This window comes from Haliaeetus albicilla, chromosome 27 (assembly GCF_947461875.1).
Source record: "Haliaeetus albicilla chromosome 27, bHalAlb1.1, whole genome shotgun sequence".
Lineage (NCBI taxonomy): Eukaryota > Metazoa > Chordata > Aves > Accipitriformes > Accipitridae > Haliaeetus > Haliaeetus albicilla.
This window is the reverse complement of record NC_091509.1, coordinates 1689056-1702615: the sequence shown is the minus strand read 5'-3', so window position 1 is coordinate 1702615 and position 13560 is coordinate 1689056. Positions and strand designations below refer to the sequence as shown.

General features: G+C 54.1%; 1 protein-coding gene across 1 annotated transcript; it reads right to left on the bottom strand.

Annotated features, from left to right (window-relative positions):
* Positions 1-7560: 7560 nt before the first annotated feature.
* Positions 7561-11395, bottom strand: LOC138682247 (protocadherin alpha-2-like). The gene has a single exon (XM_069772272.1). It carries the CDS (start codon positions 10279-10281, stop codon positions 7561-7563), a length of 2721 nt encoding a protein of 906 aa, XP_069628373.1. The 5' UTR covers positions 10282-11395.
* Between the last annotated feature and the right edge of the window lie 2165 nt (positions 11396-13560).

The following is a 13560-nucleotide window of genomic DNA, read 5'->3' as shown; positions in this document are numbered from 1 at the left end:
CAGGAAAAGAAGTAAAACTCCTGGGCTGAGATTAGAATGATTTAATAGAACACAAAAAGAAGAAACTAATAATGATAATGATAACACTAATACAATGACAACAGTAGTAATAAAAGCATTGAAATGTACAAATGATGCGCAGGGCAATTGCTCACCTCCCGCCGACCGACACCCAGCCAGTACCCGAGCGGCGAATCCCTGCCCCCCCACTTCCCAGTTCCTAAACTAGATGGGACGTCACATGGTATGGAATACACTGTTGGCCAGTTTGGGTCAGGTGCCCTGGCTGGGCATGAGAAGCTGAAAAATCCTTGACTATAGTCTAAACACTACTGAGCAACAACTGAAAACATCAGTGTTATCAACATTCTTCACATACTGAACCCAAAACATAGCACTGTACCAGCTACTAGGAAGACAGTTAACTATATCCCAGCTGAAACCAGGACACCAGCATCTCCATTTCCCTCACGCAAGACTTTTCCCCACTCAAGGTCACACTCCCCATGACGCATGCCCAGGCCACACTTCAGCCACTCACAGGATTAAAGCCACAGCACCCGGGTACTGCTCCAGCCCAACAACATGCCCCACCTCTAAGCCCCATTCTCAACATGACCCAGGCCTTTGCACATCCTCACTTTCCCTCACAAATGGCACAGAAAACATACGGAGGGCTGCCTGAACTTCACCCTGAATGTTTTCTGACTTTTCAAGCAATCTCAGATGGAAACAACACTGCTGTGCATTAGAATGTAAAGATTCTTTGATTAGAGCTTGACAGTTCTGACTCCTGTCCCAACAAATATATATTTTTTTTTCCAGACAACCACACCAAATACTGAAGCAGAAGCACACTCACAATGTCAACCGCATGGGAGAATTTGTAGCAGAGAAAACCAGAGCTGGGTGGGCTTTGGCGTGTAAGTGCACATCTCTGAATGACTTAAGCATAACAGGACACACCATCTCTACCAAGGCCAACTGTGCAAGTAAACAGGTAGAGGGAGTTGAGCACAGAAAGATTACACCCACCTCCCTACATCCCCTTACAAATCCTGCCCAAGGAGGATCAAGGAACCATCATGGCAACATCAACGGAGGTGGAAGCTACTATGGATGCCCACCACTACACAAGGACAGCAGGCTGAAGCGCTACCCTCCCACAACACCCTGCTCAAAACAAGCAGGAAATGGATCAGCAGACAACATTCAGCAGTCTGCGTCTCAAGCCCTCTTACCAACACATTGCCTAGGTCAGGAAGGTAGCAGCACAAATGACTGTCTCTGGTGGGAGATATTCATAAATTCAAATCACATTGTAGGCATTTCGATACCATGTAACTGTCTCACGACCCAAAAGGCCTCATACTCCAGACCCTTGGGAGCCTGGGAAAAGATCCTTGGCAAAAACACTCTGTGCCCTTCCTGCCTCATGCTTTCCTCTAGGCAGCCTCCACTCCCCACTCTACAACATGTGTCCTCAAGAAAAGCACATCATCTCCCATAACTGTCTTCTTATGACGTGGCCCATGGTCACCCCAAGGATTTTCACTTCCCTCACACAAGCCTTCCCACTGCTCCGGGTCACCCTTCACATCAGGAGATGCCCAGGCACTACTCAATGCCACTCCCACAATCACCTCCATGAACATGCCACACTTTCCTTTCAGTCCAGCTTTTGTGGACACTTCTGTCAACGAGAGCACCACAGAAAAACATACAGATGCTATCGCATACACCGTGTCCAGCAGACTCTCCGCAGCTTATTCTTCATGGTTTGCAGTGCTTCAGCAACCTCACATGGAAACCTTACACATCTTGGAGCAATACTATTTCCAGAGATGATCATAGTGTCATTGATGTTGGAGAAGATCCTTCACACCATCGAGTCCAACCATTAACCTAACACTGCCAAGTCCACCACTAAACCATGTCCCTAAGCACTATGTCTTCTAAATATCCCCAGGGATGGTGACTCAAGTACTTCCCTGGCCAGCCTGTCCCAATGCTTGACAACCCTTTGAGGGGAGAATTTTTTCCTAATATCCAATCTAAACCTCCCCTGACACAACTTGAGGCCATTTCCTCTCATCCTATCACTTGCTACTTGGGAAAAGAGACCAACAACCACCTAGTTACAACCTCCTTTCAGGCAGTTGTAGAGATCTCCCCTCAGCCTCCTTTTCTCCAGACCAAACAACCCCGGTTCCCTCAGCTGCTCCTTGTACGTCTTGTTCTCTAGAGCCTTCATCAGCTTCAGTGATCTTCTTTGGACACGCTCCAGCACCTCCATGTCTTTCTTGGGGTGAAGGGGCCCAAAACCAAACACAGCATTCGAGGTGTGGTCTCACCAGTGCCATGTACAAAGGCATGATCACTTCCCTACTCCTGCTGACCACACGATTTCTGATACTATTGGTGGCTATTGGCCACCTTGGCCATCCGGGCACGCTGCCGGCTCACATGCAGCTGGCTGTTGACCAACACCCCCAGGCCCTTTTCCTCCAGGCAGCTTTCCAGTCACTCTTCCCCAAGCCTGTAGCCTTGCACTGGGTTGTTATGACCCACATGCAGGACCTGGCACTTAGCCTTCTTGAAGCTCATCCAGTTGCCCTCGGCCCATTGATCCAGCCTCTCCAGACCCCTCTGCACAGTCTCTACCCTCAAGCAGATCAACACTCCCGCCCAGCTTGGTGTTGTCTGCAAACTTACTGAGGGTGCGCTCGACTCTCTCATCCAGATCACTGATAAAGATATTAAACAGAACTGGCCCCAAGAATGAACCCTGGGGAACACTGCTTGTGACCGGCCGCCATCTGGATTTACCTCTCTCCACTACAACTCTTTGGGCCCAGCCAGCCAGCCAGTTGTTTACCCGGCAAACAGGACACCCGCCCAAGCCAGGAGCAGCCAGTTTCTCCAGGAGAACCCTGTGGGAAACGGTGACAAAGACTTTACTAAAGTCCAGGCAAACAACATCCACAGCCTTTCTCTCATCCACTAAGCGGGTCATCTTGTCAAAGAAGGAGATCAGCTTAGTCAAGCAGGACCCGCCTTTCCTAAACCCATGATATCGGGACAGCTCTAATGGTAGTGGGCATTGATTTCATGCTGTGAGAGAGCAACCCAAATGCTGATGAGCACATCACTGCCATGGATGAGGTCTAACGTGTCGGACAATTTGGGGATGGTTGGGGTTTGGGGGTTGAAAAGAAGGCTTACGTGGATTCTTTAAGGTTGTCGCTGCTGATCCAAATATTGAAAGAACATCAAAACAGGCCAGCATATGTCATGACACTTCACTGGTGAGGAACGTAGTCCACAACCTGGGGGAAAAGGGGGACCAGCAAAAGAAAATTCCCATTTCTAACACCTGCCTTATTCGGTCACACCTCTCTCCCTGAAAAATTTATCTTATGAACTAGGCTGACAACACAGTTGGAAAAAAAACATAGGAAAAGCCCGCATTGCCTTCCCTACTTTCATAATGACTCTGGTCAGCCAACCAAAATGGAGAAATTACACCATGGGAAGAGAAAACCCTGAAGTCTCAACTGTCACCTTCCATCATGTCTCTTCCAGAGGACAATCAAAGAGGAGGATGACAGAGATTGTGACAAGAAAGCACATCCCATCCAAGCACAGTCAGCAGTCAGCAACGGAAATGGCAGAAAATAGTGCCTGGGGCCTGCCACCACCACAGCCTGCATGTCTCGCCGCTCTTCATCAATCTTGAGTGGAAATGCTACACGCCAGCAAGCAAGAGCATCTGCAAAGCTGGTGGTGTGGCACCTCTAACGCAATCGGCAGTGATTTTATTCTACGGAAGAACAATTCACACCCACAACAGCAAACCTCAGCTGGGAGAATGAAGTACTGCCCACCGTAGAAGAAGATGAGGTTGGAGACTGTGAATGTGCGCAAGTCCATGGAACCTCATGAGGTACATCTGAGGGTCCTGAGGGAATTGGCAGATGAAGTTGCCAAGCCACTATCCCTCATATTTGAAAAGTCATGACAGACTGGTGAAGTTCCCAGTGACTGGAAAAGGGGAAATATAACCCCCTTTTTTCAAAAGGGAAAAAAAGGAAGACCTGGGCAACTACAGGCCAGCCAGTCTCCCTTCTGTGCCCGGCAAGACTGTGAAGCAGATCCTCCTGGAAATTATGCTAAGGCACATGGAAAACAGAGGGGTGACTGGTGACAGCCAACGTGGCTTCACTAACGGCAAGTCATGCCTGACAAATTTCTGGTGGTCTTCTATTGCAGGGTTACAGCATTGGTGGATAAGGGAAGATGACTGACATCACCTACCTGGACTTGTGCAAAGCATTTGATACTGCCCCACACTACATCCCTGCCTCTAAAATGGAGAGACGTGGATTTGACATGTGGACCATTTGGTGGATAAGGAATTGGCTGGATGGTCACACTCAAACAGTTGCGTTCAACAGCTGAATGTCTGGGTGGAGATCAGCAACGAGTGGTGTCCTTCAGGGACCTGTATGGAGAACAGTATTACTTAACATCTTTGTCGGGGCCATGGACAGTGGGATTGAGTGAACCCTCAGCAAGTTTGCAGATGACACCATGCTGAGTGCTGCGGTTTATACTCCAGAGGGAAGGGATGCCATCCAGAGGGGCCTTGACAGGCTTGAGAGCTGGGCCCGTGCAAACCTCATGAAGTTCAACAAGGCCAAGCACAAGGTCCTGCACCTGGGTCGGGGCAATCCCAATCGTGGATACAGCCCCGGCAATGAGTGGATTGAGAGCAGCCCTGTGGACACAGACTTGGGGGTACAGGTGGATGAAAATGTGAATATGAGCCCGCAAAGTGTGCTCAGAGCCTAGAAAGCCAATCATGTCCCGGGCGGCATTCAAAAGAAGTGTGGCTTGCAGGTTGAGGAAGACGATTCTCTCCCTCTACTCTGCTCTTGTAATACCCCACCTGGAGTACTCTGTTCAGCTCTGGGGCACACAGCATAAGAAACACATGATCCTGCTAGAGCAGGTCCAGAGGAGGGCCACAAAGATGAGCAGGGGGCTGCAGCACCTCCCCTATGACAGGTTGAGAGACTTGGGGTTGTTTAGCCTGGAGAAGAGAAGGCTCCGTGGAGACCTTATAGTGCCCTTCCACTACTTAAAGGGGGCATACCCCAAAGATCGAGAGGGACTTTTACAAGGGAGTGTAGTGATAAGATGAAGCGTAATGGTTTTACACTGAAAGAGGGTAGTTTTAGATTAGATACTAGGAAGAAATTACCTGCTGGGAGGGTGGTGAGACACTGGAACAGGTTCCCAGAGGAGCTGTGGATGCCCCTTGCCTGGAAGTGTCCAAGGCCAGGTTGGATGGGGCTTTGAGCAACCTGATATACTGGAAAATGTCCCTGCTCATTGCAAGGGGTTTGGAACTAGATCATCTTTAAGGTCCCCTCCAATCCAAACCATTCTGTGATTCTACGATCATGGCAACATCAACAGCTGTGGAAGCTGCTACAGATGCCCACCACTACACAAGGACAGCAGGTTGAAACACTACCCTCCCACAACGTCTTTCCCAAAACAGGAGCAAAAAGGTTCATCAGACAGTATTCAGCAGTCTGCATGTCACCCCCTCCTACCAACACATTGCCTACAGCAAGCAGGCAGCAGCACAAGGGACTGTCTCTGCTGGCAGAGAGTCGTACAACACTGTGGGCGTTTCAATACCATCTAACTATCTCAAGACCCAGAAGACCTCCAGCTCCAGATTCTTGCAGCCTGGAAAAGAATCCTGGGCAAAAACACTCTCTGCCCATCCTGCCTCATGCTCTCCTCTAGGCAGCCTCCGCTCCCCACTCTCTAATATGCGTTCTCAAGAAAAGCACACATCTCTCATTCTTGTCTTCTTAGAGCATAGGCCATGGAATTCCCAAGAATTTCCGGTTCCCACAGACAAGTCTTCCCACTGCTCAGAATCACCCTTCACATCAGGAAATGCCCAGGCCCTGCTCAATGCTAGTGCCAGAATCACCTCCACGACATGCCACAGTTTCCTTTCCCGGCTCCATCCGACTTTTGCTTATGCTTCCCATCAATGAGACCACTGCAGAAAACACACAGACGTATCACATACACAGCATCGGCAAACTCTCTGCTGATGAGCCGTCCTGTCTGGCAATGTTTTGTGGGATATTTGGAAAACAACGGACATATAGCGAACAATCCAGGCACAATGGAACTGATTATTCCGTGAGCCAGAGGCCTCTGCAGGCAGCAGGCCTCAAGGACGTAGCGAAGATTAACTGTTGCTACAAGTTTGATGAAGCAAGCACGAAAAGTAGAACAAGGCTAACTGTTGCTACAAAGTTTGATGAAATAAGCACAAAAAGCTGAACAAAGTTGGGCCTACGTGGCTGAAAGCAGGACACAAGACAAGATACAGGCGGAGGGAACCATTCGCATGATCAGAAGGCCTTATCCTATCAAATTATTGTTTTAGGCGCGTGGACAGCATATGTTAACCAATCAACAGATGGCTTACGCATGAGCAGGAACTAAAATACTTATATAAACCAAGCTATTTGGGCAATAAAGTGGCATCTGCTTTGATCATATTGATTGTGTGCAGTGTCCGTGACTTCCGCGTCGACAATGTTTCAGCTATCTCCAAGGGAAATGTTGCAGACCTGAGAGCAAGACTATTTCTGCAGGTGACATTGTGACAGCTCTAAATGGCAATAGCATCAATTTCTTGCTCTGAAAAAACAACCCAACTGTTGATGAGCACCCCACTGCAACAGATGATATTGACTACGTAGCAGAATCTGGTTTGGGTTTTGTTTTGTTGGGTTTGTTTTGTTTGGGTTTGTTTTGCTTGTTTGGTATTTTTGGGTTTGGGTTGTATTTTTTTCCCCCAACCATGTTTCCAGGGCTTCTGCAACCATGAGGCTGTTGATTCAAGTATTAGAAGAACATCAAAACACACCAGTGTATGTCACGTGACTTCTCTGGCCACAAACAAGAGACCAAAACCGGGGGGATGCTGGAAACAACAAAATGAAAAGGAAATTCCCGTCTCTAACACCTACCTTGTTGGGTGACACTCCTCTCCCTGAACACTTTACACTAGCAACTAGCGTTACAACGCACTTGGGAAAAAAACATAGGAAAACTACGTATTGCCTTCCCTACCTTCAAAACTCCTCCGGTGGGTGAATAAAAATGCAGAAATTATACCACGGGGAGAGAAGACCCTGAACACCCAACTGTCACCTTCCATCACAACTCTCGCAGAAGGGAATCAAATCAGGACGAGTACAGGGTTTGTGACAAGACACCACAGCGGATACCAGCACGGTCAGCAAAAAGCAACTCTAAGAAGCAGCAAATACTGCCCGCGGGACTGTCGCCACCACAGCCTGCGTGTCTGGCACGCCTTCAGCAAGCTCGGGTGGAAATGCTGCGCACCAGCAAGCCCGGGGGGGCGTCCGCAAAGCTGATGTCGTGGCACCTCACATCGCAGTCGGCAGGGATTTCATTCCACGGGACAACAGCCCACACCCACAACAGCAAAGATCACCTGCGGACGGCCACTGCTGCGGGGTGCGGCAACACCTTGCTTGCTTGCTTGCTTCCTCCGCCACAGCGAGAGCCCGGGGGCTCCGGCAAGGACGCCAACGTCCCGTGAACACCCGTAAGAAGCACCCGCCAAGCCCCCACCGCCCGCGGGCCCCGGCGGCTGAGCCCGGCTCCCACCAGCGCCTGCCCAGGGCCCGGGCGACAAGGGACACGGGAAGGGGCGAGAGACGACAAGGGGGGGGCACTGACCGTGTCCACGAGAGCGGGCGCCTCCGGCTGCGTCTCCTTCGCCGCGGGGCCGGGCGGCGGCGGGAAGTTGGGGCTGAAAACCATCAGGTCGCTCTTGCCCGCGCCCTCCGCCACGCACAGGCTCCGGCTCTGGCGCTGCGAGTACGACCAGCTCCCCACTTCGCTGGCGCACACCAGCGTCGCCGGCCCGGGCCCCGACAGCACGGCCGCCCGCGGCGCCCACCGCGACGCCCCGTACAGCACCACCGCCAGCAGGAACAGGCTCGACACCGCGCAGATGGCCACCACCAGCCACACGTTCGTCGCCGCCGCCGCCGCCGCCGCGCCGCCCTCCGCGCCCGCCGCCGGCCGCGGCCCCGCCCCCGACGAGGACGAGCCCGCGGCCGCCAGCGCCGCCTCGGCGCCCTCCACCAGCGACACGCTCAGCGTGGCCGTGGCCGAGCGCGCCGGCTCGCCGTGGTCCCGCACCACGATCACCAGCCTCTGCCGCGGGCCGTCCGCCTCCTCCAGCGCCCGCGCCGTGCTCACCTCGCCGCTGTACAGCCCCACGCGGAACGGGCCCTTCCCCCGCGGCTCCCACAGCTCGTAGCGCAGCCACGCGTTGTAGCCCGAGTCCGCGTCCACCGCGCGGATCTTCGCCACCACCTGCCCCGCCGGCGCCCCCCACGCCGCCCACGCCCACAGCGCCCCCGAGCCCGAGCCCGAGCCCGGCCCCGACGAGCCCGCCGCCCCGCCACCCGGCCCGCCCCCGGCAGGAGCAGGCGGGAGCAGCGCCGGCGCGTTGTCGTTCTCGTCCACCACGAAGAGCTGCACCGTGGCGTTGCCGCACAGCGGCGGCTCCCCCGCGTCCACCGCCCGCACCTCGAACTGCAGCACCTGCACCTCCTCGTAGTCCAACGGCTGCAGCGCCCACAGCCGCCCGCTCTCCGCGTCCACCGACACGTAGCTCGACGCCGCCCGCCACCCCCCGCCCGCCACCGCGCCCCCGCCGACGCCCTCCGCCACCGAGTAGCTCACGCGCCCGTTGCCCGCCTCGTCCGGGTCCCGCGCCCACAGCCGCGCCAGCTCCGCGCCCGCCGCGTTGTTCTCCCGCGCCAGCACCGTGTACACGGCCTGCGCGAACGCCGGCGCGTTGTCGTTCACGTCCGACACCGGCACCCGCACCCCGCGGCTGGCGCGCAGCGCCGGCGCCCCGCCGTCCTCCGCCCGCACCTCCACCTCGTACTCCGACACCCGCTCCCGGTCCAGCGCCTCCCGCAGCACCAGCGAGTACGAGCCCGCGAACGTCGCCACCAGCCCGAACGGCGCCGCCGGCCACACCGCGCAGCGCACCCGACCGTTCGCCCCCGAGTCCCGGTCCGACACGCTCAGCAGCGCCACCACCGTCCCCACCGCCGCGTCCTCCGGCACCGGCACCGACAGCGACGTCACCCACACCTCCGGCGCGTTGTCGTTCACGTCCAGCACCTCCACCACCACCTTGCAGTGACCCGACAGCGAGGGCGAGCCTTTGTCTTTCGCCTTAACGTGTAGGTCGTACAACGCTTCTGTCTCAAAGTCCAGGGCGCCCGTCAGTCTGATCTCCCCGCTGTTCACGTCGATGCTGAACACATCTGAGGCCGAGGGAGGCACAAAAGTATCAATTTCATAAAGCACCTCGCCATATATTCCCAAGTCCGGATCCGTGGCGTTCACGCGCACCACCAGCGTCCCCTCTGCAGCGCTCTCCAGCAGCTGCACTTTGTACACCGACTGGTTGAACTGGGGCACGTTGTCATTCACATCCAGCACCGAGATCACCAGCTCCATCGTGCCCGTCAGCGACGGACGGCCCCCGTCACTCGCCGACAACACCAAACGGTGCTCAGGCATCGTCTCTCGGTCCAGAGATTTCACGAGCACCAGGAACAGGGTTTCTCGGTATTCTTCACTGCGCTGCAAATCCAGAGAAAATTGCTCGCTGGGGCTGAGGGTATAGGAGAGCTGCGCGTTGGCTCCGACATCTGCATCCGACGCGCCCTCCAGCGGCAACCGAGAACCGGGCACCGTGGTTAATTCCGCGAGGCTGAGGTTTTTCCGGGCGGCGGGGAAGAGCGGGGCGTTGTCGTTGATGTCGGTCACCTCCAGCTCCACGTGGAAGACGCGCAGCGGCCGCTCCACCAGCACCTCCAGCCGCAGGGCGCACGGCGCGCTCTTCCCGCACAGCTCCTCCCGGTCCAGCCGCGAGCTCACCACCAGCGCCCCGCTCGCCCCGCTCACCTCCACGCTCGCCCGCCGGCCCTGCGCCACCAGACGCAGCCGACGCGCCTCCGGCTCGCCCGCCTCCAGGCCCAGGTCCTGCGCCAGCCGGCCCACCACCGTCCCGGCCTTGGCTTCCTCCGGCACCGAGTAGCGCACCTGCCCGCCGCCCAGCGCCCAGGCCGCCTGCAGCACCAGCACCCGCACCACGGGCCCCCAGCACACGCCCATCGCCGCCGCCGCCGCCCGCACGGGCCCCGCACGGCTCCCCGCCGCCGCCCGGATGCACCGGCTCTCCTGCCCGCCCCGCCCCGCCCCCCCGCGCTCACGGCCGGGCTCTCCGCCGCACCGGGGCGGAGCCGCCTCACCGCTCCGACCCCGTTTCTGAGCCTGCAGCGACACCGTGTGCTGCTCCGACGCCTCGCACGCTCCCCACCATCGCCAGCCCGCCGCCTCTCGCCTCGCTTCCTTCCGTGCTCCTCCTGCTTTGCCCCCTTCCTTTCTTTTTCCCCTCCTCCTCGCGTCTTTGCTCTTGCCTTCGTCCTTTCTTCCTTCCTCCTTCAGTTATCTCTTCGTATGCGTTTATCGCGTTCTTCTTTTTCTGACATTTTCCTTCTCTTTCTTCTTTCTCTTCCGTCTTCTCTTTCCAACTCCTTTCTGCTTTCTTCTCTTTCCACCTTCGATGTCCTCTTTCTGCTCTTCCTTCTCCTTTTCGTTCTTGCCCTGACGTGCCCAAGTCTTTACTCCCCTTTCCCTTCTCCTTCCATCCTTCGCTCTTCTTTACCCCCGCTGGCAGCTCGCCAGCCGCCTCCGGCGCCGCGGCGGAGACCGTCAAAGACGGAGCCAGCAGCGCTAATTACGGGCCTGCAGCGCCAGAGCGCGGTACTCTAACCAAGGCGGAGGCTCTTACGGACCAACTCTCTTCAGCGTCTACAGGTGACGTCGTGCTCGTCATCTCCTCCATCGTCTCTTCTTTCCTTCCTTTCTTCCTCTTTGCTTTCTTTTTACTTCCACCAATTCCTTCCTTGTCTTCTTCCTTCCCTTCTGCCATTTTCTGTTTCCTTTTCTCCCTTTTTTATGTTACCCTTTCTTCTCCTCATTCTTCTTCCTTCTGCCTTTCCTTAGCTCTATCCCTAGCTCTTCCCTTTTTTCCCCGCCCTGCCTCATCTTTGCCTCCTAATCCCTTCTGTTTATACATAAACAGCCGAGCCATTGTATCTTCCTTTCTTTTTCTCCTTCACCAAAATAATTTCTAAATGGCTACAACACACTCACAATGAAGCATGGACACCCCTTCAGGCAAGGCCTCTCCTTCCTCTTCCTCACCACTTTTCATCAAGCCTTACACAGCACCCTGAGTACCCAAGGTGCTGAGGTCCTCCACTCCATTCATCATGTCGATACAACATTGGTGCATGCTGGTAATCTCTGCTATTGTCTCTTCCTTCTTTCTTGTTTATTCTTTCTTTCATTCTTTCTCGTTTTGTTTTCTTTCTTGCTTGCCTGCTTCTTACTTGCATAGATTACTTCCTGTCCTTCTTCCTTTTCCTCTTCCATCCCATCTCATCTCCCTTTTTTTTTTGTCCTGCCCTATCCTTGCCTCCCATTCTTTTCTACTTCCATCCTTGTATCTTCTGTTTCGTTTCTACGTTACCAAGAAGTTTTAAAAATGTCTACACCACACTCACCATGAAGCACGGACGTGCCCTTTGGCAAGAGCTCTCATTCCTCATCCCTTTCACCTTCCATCCTTCCATACAGTAAACGACCCTCCTGTTTTCCTCCAGTCTATGAATCTGCACCTGCCCTTATCTTCCTAAAGAAGAACACACCCTTCGCCATACCAGCCATCTCAAGGACCCAGCAAATCACAGAGTGAGGCAATCAAATGGCAAAGAACACCTCTGCCTCATCAGAACACAATCCACCACTCTCTGAAACACAAGCCCCAGATACAGGGATGTCTCATTACAAAAAAAGGCTCCACAGAGTCCAGACAACACAGGCGAGTCTATCATTCGGGAACTCAAACCCAGCACAGCCAAGCACAACAACCCTCCAGGAGGGCTGAAAAAGCACAGGGCAACCACAGCTCCCAAGCACTCTCCATATACTTCCATTCTTCCAGACTCATTTTCCACCGCCACGCTGAATGGCAAGCTCTTGCTTCCCGTTCAGGCAGGCATGCACTGCCAGAACACCACAGCAAGAACCTCAGTACCCAGGGGCATTAGTTCCCTCGGAATAGCATGACCCACCCAGCACACAGCCAAACAAAAGCCACGAGAGTAACACCATGGCATTTTTACTTACAACATCCACTCAATGCCCAAAACATCCACCCCATGACATGGATTGTGATCCCTCCTCTATACGTGCTTGCTGCCACCCACTCAAGCTGTGCCTCGAAGCAGCAGGAAAGCAACGAGAGCAGGCAGTGGTGCTTTGCTGCTCCAAACCTACAGGCATTACAATCCTGGCAACATTCGGTTGATTCAACAGCAAGATACCACGACAAAGCAGGAACAAAAGTACATCTGCCTCTCAAACTCATCCTCTTCAAGTATGAACAACGTAGCTGTAGAATCACTGGTTGCTTCTTCAAGTTAAAAAACATTTTAAGGACAGCAGAAACAATGGCTTGAAGGGACATTTGCAATTAACATTATGAGAGATTCCTGGGGAAGCTGGACACACAAAAAAATTACTCATGTTCTGCAAAACCTTATGCAATTCTATCACAAGGAGAGTGGGAGGGAGACCTGAAAGCCAAGGACATTCTGTCAATGTCAAGCTCAGCTCAAGAGCGTGGAAAAGCCATCCCCCACACTGATGACAAACCGCCCAAATGTCTGCAACCTGACACCTGCCACAATTCCGCCTCCTGCATCTCATCCGCTGTTACCAACACATTGCCAATGCGAGAGAAGAGAAAACAAAACAATGGGAGGTTTTGGTAAGAGGAGGGAAGAAAACCAAAGGAACCCCTTGCACTGCATTGAAACACAAGAGGACAACAACAGGCACAAGGCTATGCAGAAATTCTGGAGGCCCTGAAAGGATCCCGGGCAAGTAGCACTGTCTGCAGAGCCTCTTCTTGAGCTTTTCTACTGGCATCCTCTATCCCACACCCAGGGCAATGGCATCTCCAGCTAAGTGGACGTTCTCCACTTCTTCCCCAATGACACAGACCATGTTCTAACCAGCATCTCCATTTCCCTCACGCAAGACTTTTCCCCACTCAAGGTCACACTCCCCATGACGCATGCCCAGGCCACACTTCAGCCACTCACAGGATTAAAGCCACAGCACCCGGGTACTGCTCCAGCCCAACAACATGCCCCACCTCTAAGCCCCATTCTCAACATGACTCAGGCCTTCGCACATCCTCACTTTCCCTCACAAATGGCACAGAAAGCATACGGAGGGCTGCAAAGCCGCACAGTGTCTGACACACTCTTCCCAGCTGCCTGAACTTCACCCTGAATGTTTTCTTACTTTTCAAGCAAT

Excerpts from the sequence above, each read along its gene's own strand:
- LOC138682247 (XM_069772272.1), bottom strand. The coding sequence starts at position 10,281 with ATGGGCGTGTGCTGGGGGCCCGTGGTGCGGGTGCTGGTGCTGCAGGCG.